The 7,457-nt window shown below is 36.3% G+C and overlaps 1 protein-coding gene across 3 annotated transcripts; it reads left to right on the top strand.

Moving 5' to 3' along the window:
* The first annotated feature begins 1,580 nt into the window (after positions 1–1,580).
* LOC129895162 (probable aquaporin TIP3-2) lies at positions 1,581–7,449 on the top strand. 3 transcript variants are annotated; one of them, XM_055970827.1, is made up of 4 exons: positions 3,399–3,424; positions 5,936–6,090; positions 6,297–6,547; positions 6,657–7,449. In XM_055970827.1, exons 2-4 carry the CDS (start codon positions 5,952–5,954, stop codon positions 7,047–7,049), a joined length of 783 nt encoding a protein of 260 aa, XP_055826802.1. In that variant the 5' UTR covers positions 3,399–3,424; positions 5,936–5,951; the 3' UTR covers positions 7,050–7,449. The 3 variants fall into 3 exon arrangements, with proteins under 3 accessions (XP_055826801.1, XP_055826800.1, XP_055826802.1); XM_055970826.1 differs by lacking the exons at positions 6,297–6,547; positions 6,657–7,449 and adding an exon at positions 1,581–2,481 and having other exon boundaries at positions 3,035–3,424; positions 5,936–6,021; XM_055970825.1 differs by lacking the exons at positions 5,936–6,090; positions 6,297–6,547; positions 6,657–7,449 and adding exons at positions 1,581–2,481; positions 3,817–4,847 and having other exon boundaries at positions 3,035–3,424.
* The last annotated feature ends 8 nt before the right edge of the window (positions 7,450–7,457 follow it).

Below are 7,457 nucleotides of genomic sequence, written 5' to 3'. Positions count from 1 at the left end.
TGTATATATATATTTTTTACTAGCATTTTTCTTTACATGTGGACATCCAAGGGGGAGTGTTAAGTAGTGGATTGTCCATTATTTGTGTGGACACACCACTTTGCAAGTTGCTCAACTTGCCTTCTTTTGTATAACTATAAATATGACCATTCTTGGCCATTGTGAATTGCTAAAAAAACACACAGAATACATATACACGCTACTTTCCTTTCTTTTCTGTTTTCTCTCCATATTCTCTTACTTTCTTTTCTGTTATAATATTGTCAACTTAGTTATTTTATAACACGTAGCCACTTTTTTCAAAGGAAAATTGTGTCTATGGTACTCTAGTCTAGACCCTCAAAATAAGAATATTAGTACAAACTTCTTAGTTGCCAGCCACATAAGGAAAAAAATGAACTTATTTGGTAATGGTATCATTTGACTAATTTCCCTTAAATAAAGTATATATATGATTAATTCCATTGACACTGCAAAGTCTCAATTGCGCACACAAAATGTCAAAAATAGGAAGGAAAATTTTCAAATTTCAACAATATTTTGTTACAATGGTGCCAACTCTAATCACTCTCATTGAAATCAACATCATCCCCAATGTATTATCATAAGAACAATATTATAATATAGTAGTATAATATAATACCTATCAAGAAAAACTTCTATCCAATAAATGTATATGATTAGGACCCCCCTAAGTTTTTTTTATAGTTTTTGTCAACAACCACCAATTATGAACCCAATCATATTGCCTAATCATCAATGAAGTATATGGAGATTTCAAGTTCAAACTTTAGTAGAGATAGAAATAATAATAAGTAATTTCTTCGTATCATCTTGAATTTTGGTGAAAATTACCTTTATTCATTGAGGTAGCAAGAATCTGATGGAATAATTGAGGCGTGTGCAAACTGACCAGATACCATGAGATTTCAAGTGAAATAGACAGAGCTATCATTAAAGATGACAAGACCCAAGTGAAATAATTGAAGTACGCACAAACTCATCCGACATCATCTTTATAAAAGAAAACGTCAAACCACACTTAAACTATTATCTTTTCGTGAGTTTCATAAACTCAATTATTCATTGTTATCTTTACCTACCTAAATTACCACTCCATTTGTGTTAAAACACACATCTTTGTAGACAAACTTAGCATCGAGATGTGTTTTACTACCAAAGAGTAATAATTGAGATATGAAAGTCGCAGAAAAATATTTTAGATGTCGAAAAAAACACCAATTGTCATGTATAGTTCAACTCCTCAACCCAAACATCCTTACTATTCCCACCAACTGGAAACAACAATAAAAACTTTGACAAATATCATGTCTGTACTTGGCTTGTTTAATATTAATCCACATAATAATCATATTCTTTGTTGTGTCCGCTTTCACGTCTTTATTTGGGAATCTTTTAGCAGCTTTACGTCAAAGCTGTCTAAAATAATACTCCCACACACATATTATACAAAAAAAACAAAAAAACTCTGTAATGGAGATCACTATAAAAAAAAATTACAACTTTTTGAGGTGTTTGACATTGTTTGAATACTTTAATTATACCCCAATGTTCAATTTCACTTCACCTACTACATACAACTGGTAAATTCTCAATTATAACTTATCTATTAGTCCTCAAAGTAAAGGTTACCACGACCAGAAATGAAAAGGCTAGCTCCTTTAACGATCCTATTTTTCGCGTTGTTTCTGGCGGTGGAGTCATATGAGAACGATGACTTTTATCCAAATGAAAGAGATGCTTTGTTGCAGCTTAGAGATGGTGTAAAATCAAGTGTTCTTGATTTACATTCACATTGGACAGGGCCACCTTGTTACAACAACCAGAGTAAATGGGCTGGAATTTCTTGTTTTGATGGTCATGTAAATGAACTGGTTTTAGAAGGAATTCAGTTAACTGGCTCTCTTCCATCAACGTTCTTGGAGCACATAACTTACTTGACAAAAATCAGCTTTAGGAACAATTTATTGTATGGTCCTGTTCCCAACCTCACAGGACTAATCTACCTGGAATTTGTGTTTCTTTCAGATAATCGATTTTCGGGTTCAATTCCTTTTGGTTACATTGAGTTAAAGAAACTAACAGATTTGGAGCTCCAGGGGAATGATCTTGAAGGTTCAATTCCACCATTTGATCAACAGACTTTGATTGCTTTCAATGTGTCTTCGAATAAACTCGAAGGACCTATCCCTGAAACTCCTGTCCTGAAGAGATTTTCCAAGAGTTGTTTTGGGAATAATGCGAATTTGTGTGGTGAAGTTCTAGGAATACCTTGTTCAATAGCACCTGCAAGTCCACCCAAAGCACCAAGTGAAAAGAAAAGGAATGGCCTTAAAGTATGGAGTATTGCTTTAATAGCAGCAGTAGCAGCAGTACTTGTCCTTCTTTCAATCATGTTCATTTTGTTCTGTTACTTCAGAAGATCTAAAAGAAAGGAAACACAAGAAGAAGACAAGCAAGGTAATATTTTTATAGTATCTATTTTATCCTAGCTAGTGCCAGTTATTCTGGGGAAAAGTTATGTTAATTGTGAAAAGAAGGTCATTCAGAAATAGATGGCTCCAGAGGCGCTAAAGATGATTGTGACCGCAAAAAGGTCATTCAGAACTAGTTGGCTCCAGAATGGGGCGGCTTCAGAGGTGCTAAAGAAGGTTAATTCGTGATGGGAAGAATTATGACATCGAAGTCAACCATTTCTAGCTCAATAAGATGAGATCTAGTCTCTCGGCCCTGAATTGTGGCTATACAACAACAATAACATACTAGTACAGTCCCACAAGTGAGATCTGAGGAGGATGGGTGTACGCAGACCTTACTCCTGGGGTAGAGAGACTGTTTCGGATACATTTGTGGCCATAAAACATAGAATTAGATTAGCTAATTCAATTTTCTTTTCTTTTTTCAATTTTGACATATTGCTAAGGCAGAAGGAGGATGACATGTGATAGAGTAGTTCATAACTTCATATTGTTATTATTTCCTCTTTTAACATTTTCAATTTCCCTTTTGGCAGGAAGTATTTCAATAGAGAATGTGAAAAAGAGAAGTTATTGGTCAGAGAGTACGGAAGATCCAGAAAAAGCATTGGACTTAATATTCTTTGAAAAGGATATGTCAGTCTTTGACATGGATGACTTGTTAAGGGCATCAGCTGAAGTTTTGGGAAAAGGAAAGCTAAGCACAACATATAAAGCAATCCTGGAATCTGGTTCTGTTGTTGCTGTAAAGAGACTCAAAGAAATGAATTCTTTAAGCAAGAAGGAATTCATCCAACAGATGCAGTTGCTTGGGAAATTGAGACATGAAAACCTTGTGGAGATGATGTCCTTCTACTATTCCAAGGAGGAGAAGCTCATTGTTTACGAATATGTTCCCCAGGGAGACTTGTTTGAGCTCTTACATGGTTGGTTCATTAACTTTCTTTTACTTTTGGGAAAATGTCCAAATTTAACCCCTCCTACACGAAATATCTTAATTGTCTCATTTATACTTTAAGATCGTTCATATCCTTTTCATTACTAAGACGTCTGGTGCTATATTTTGAGGTCATTCATATTCATTCTGATCCTAAACTATGAATGCTGAAATGACTTTTGAGGTGGCCTTTCCCTTCTCTATAGTGCTACTGTGAAATACACTCTACCCGACCCCACTTTATGAGATTAAATTGAATATGTTGTTGTCGTAGTAATAAAGGAATATATTTTACCATTTTCCCTTCTTTTTACCCCTTAAGATTCAACTGTTGAAATCTTCATATTCAACCTTGTAAAAACTTATGATTCTTGATTTCAGAAAACAGAGGAATTGGGAGACAACCACTAAACTGGAAAGCAAGAATATCCATCATAAAGGATGTAGCAAAGGGTCTAAATTTCTTGCACCAGTGCTTACCATCACATAAGGTTCCACATGGGAACATCAGATCAAAAAATGTTCTAATCCATCAAGACCCTCAAAACAAGAACTACCATTCCAAGCTGACAGATTATGGATTCTTTCCTTTGCTACCAACTAAAGAATCCTCAAGAAAACTAGCAGTAGGAAAATCTCCAGAATTCTGTCAAGGGAAAAAGCTAACAAGAAAAGCTGACATCTATTGCTTTGGTATTCTTCTGTTGGAAGTGATCACTGGAAAAGTACCAGGTGAATTGTTTTCACCAGAAAATGGGGTTACTAGTTATGTTGATGATGATTTGTCAGAGTGGGTAAGGACAGTGGTGAATAATGATTGGTCAACCGACATTTTGGATATGGAAATACTTGCACAAAAAGAAGGGTATGATGAAATGTTGAAACTTACTGAATTGGCTTTGCAGTGTACAGATGAGGTTCCAGAAAAAAGGCCTAAGATGAGTGAAGTCTTGAGAAGAATTGAAGAGATTGAGGTTGAACAAAATAATTTAGTTACTGATGTGGAAGTTGTATCAGTCTCTTAGTTGAAGACTTGAACTTTCCCTCCTAAGCTGTAATCACGCAACAACATATAGGGGGCTAGTGAGTCTGGATAATCAACATATCCAGTATAATCTCACTGGGCTGTCTGGAGAATGTACGCATATTTCAAACCCGATGGAGAGAGAATGTACGCATATCTTAAACCCGATGGAGTATGAAAAGGGTAAAGTATACACATATCCTACCCTTACTATAATATAATCCCAACAGGTGGGATCCGGAGAATATAGAATGTGCACACACCTTACCTTATAAGGGTAGAGAGGCTTTTTCCTAACATGTAATCAAGAAAGATAGAAATTTAGGAAGAGGCTTTTAGCTCAAGAGCATAGTAAACTTAGTTTTATGATATCATTCTCATTCTGCAAGTTAATTCTTTGTAGATATTGATTTTTTTTTCCATTATTCATCTTTTACTTGATGAAAACACCCTTTTGAAGGAGTAGCATATAGTACAGTTTTTCATTTTCATCTTTTTTTTTAGTCATTAATTTGATTAAATTCCATACCAAGATTTAGGAGGTGTGAGTGTCCCAAGTTCAATTAGAGCAGAAAGGGGTAGTTAGTTCACAACAAACATATAACTAATCAACTCAAAATGATCACTCAATGGGATTATTCCTATCTAAGTAATGGATTCAGATAAACTTCAATGAAACGATATAACCAGTAAAGATTCGTATTGCCAACTTTAACTTGGATCACTACAAAACAGTAGTAATTGCCAGTAAATTCCGGGAAAAAAAATTACTGTTCGGATTCTCTCAAAGGATACATCCAGAAAATGATACTCCTAATATAATCTTCTGATTAAAAGAAAAAAGAAAAGAGTAATCAACTTAAAGAGTAACCTGAGATACCTCAGGATCAGTTGTAAAATAAAACTTGGAAGTATTCCCCATTTTGTACATAATGGCATGTAGTAGTAGCCAAGAAACAAGGTGGGGCCAATTGATTTTGGCTGCAAGCAAAGTGGATGACGATAAAGTTTAGAATAAAGCCCAAACTTTTTTTCTTGAATTTGTTGCAAATTGTGGATGAAGATGGGATTGAGTTTTAGCTGATATAATAGAAAAGAAATAAAATAGAAAAAAAATTCGAACATGGTTTTCATTTAATTCTACTACTAGTATGGATGGACTTTGAACTAAGTCTTTGTGATGAGGTTAGGTGTAAGAATAAAACGGTGTTTAATTGGATTTGAAACAGACACCTATGTAGTACGTGTCAAATTTCATGCAAACTTTCACCCCAAGTGTCCACTTCATTTTTCTATAACACCATCTCCTTCTTGGTTAAGCCTCATTTATCTATCTTTCATCTTTATCTTCTTCATTTCTTGTGTGACTTCATTTACTAATATAATAGGTATTTCAAGGAAGTTTCATCAGATTAAGAATCTTGATTTACAGATTTGATCAGTGGTACTAAAGGTGCTCAATATTGATTCTGACAGCCAAGTAATTATAATTATGGCTATGCCAGCAAGGAGATATGCTTTTGGGAGGGCGGATGAAGCCACCCATCCTGATTCTATGCGAGCCACCTTGTCTGAGCTTCTCTCCACTTTAATCTTCGTTTTCGCCGGTGAAGGCTCTGTTCTTGCTATTGGTAAGGCATCTTGCACATATAATTAAGTAAAAGTAAATAAAAGTGCACTTGCATGCATGCATGCGAACAGCTTTTCTTTCTCTTTTGTATGTTTTTATTCGATTTTGATGTTGGTTTTTCAAGATTTTTTACTCACTTTTGGTTACTGGATCAGTGTCTTGGGACTATCACAGATGTTGTTTCACTATGGATATTTGTTTGTGCAGATAAGTTATATCCGGATACGGGGTTAGGAGCATCAAGACTGATAGTGATAGCGTTGGCGCATGCGTTATCCTTCTTTGCAGCTGTAGCCTCTAGCCTGAACGTTTCTGGAGGACATATCAACCCAGCTGTTACCTTTGGTTCACTTGTGGGGGGCAGGATATCTGTTGTTCGTGCTGTCTATTATTGGGTTGCTCAGCTTTTTGGTTCTGTTGTAGCCTCTCTCTTGTTGAGGCTTGCTACTGATGGCTTGGTAATAACAAAAAACTTGTTTTTCCCCCTTCTGCTTGGTGTTTTAACATTTTTACCTCTGTTCTGTTTGAGATTGAGGTGTAATTGTTGTGTTGTGTTGGTGCCTGCAGCGGCCACGGGGATTCGCAGTTGCAGCAGGGGTTGGCGATTGGAATGCACTTGTGATGGAGATAGTGATGACATTTGGACTAATGTACACAGTGTATGCAACTGCCATTGATCCAAGGAGGGGAAGCCTGGCAACCATTGCCCCTCTTGCCATTGCATTCATTGTGGGGGCAAACACCCTTGTAGGAGGGCCTTTTGAGGGGGCATCCATGAACCCAGCAAGAGCATTTGGGCCTGCTCTAGTTGGCTGGAGGTGGAGGAACCACTGGATCTACTGGTTGGGCCCTTTTGTGGGTGCAGCCCTGGCTGGATTTATCTACGAGTATGGGATCATACAGCATGAAACCGTTCCACGCCCCACTACTCATCAGCCCTTGGCACCAGAAGATTACTAAGAGTTCCATTTGTGAATAAAAAGGGATTGTGCTGAAAACTGAAACTTTTATGTGATGTTTGTAGTCCAGTCTATGGTTGCTTTTTAATTCCATTTTCTGCGTTTAATACTTCTGTATGTAGTTGCATTTCGTCAGTTCAAGAAATCAAGACAATGATCCTAGACCAGTAATAGCATAAATAAGGTCTACTTTTATCTGTCTTTTACTTTATGTTTATTGGAGTCCCATGTTTGGGTTACCGTTCTAATTTTCGCCTTGTTTATGAAATGTTTTTCAAAAGCAAAAAGATAATCCTTCTCAAATGCCCAAACTGTAACAATTCAAGATGGTACAGTGCAGGCAGAAAGGTACACTACTGTGTGATGAGAACAAATAACAAAATGGTGGGAGTACAAAAAATTTGGCTAC

Source organism: Solanum dulcamara, chromosome 7, assembly GCF_947179165.1.
Source record: "Solanum dulcamara chromosome 7, daSolDulc1.2, whole genome shotgun sequence".
Taxonomy (NCBI): Eukaryota; Viridiplantae; Streptophyta; class Magnoliopsida; order Solanales; family Solanaceae; genus Solanum; species Solanum dulcamara.
This window is presented reverse-complemented; position numbering and strand designations above follow the sequence as displayed.

What these genes read in the sequence shown, in the direction of transcription:
- LOC129895162 (XM_055970825.1), top strand. Translation starts at nt 1,665, where the DNA reads ATGAAAAGGCTAGCTCCTTTAACGATCCTATTTTTCGCGTTGTTTCTG. An exon ending in ACAAGAAGAAGACAAGCAAG is followed by an intron (nt 2,482 to 3,034) that starts GTAATATTTTTA and finishes CCCTTTTGGCAG; the next exon opens with GAAGTATTTCAATAGAGAAT. An exon ending in CTTGTTTGAGCTCTTACATG is followed by an intron (nt 3,425 to 3,816) that starts GTTGGTTCATTA and finishes TCTTGATTTCAG; the next exon opens with AAAACAGAGGAATTGGGAGA.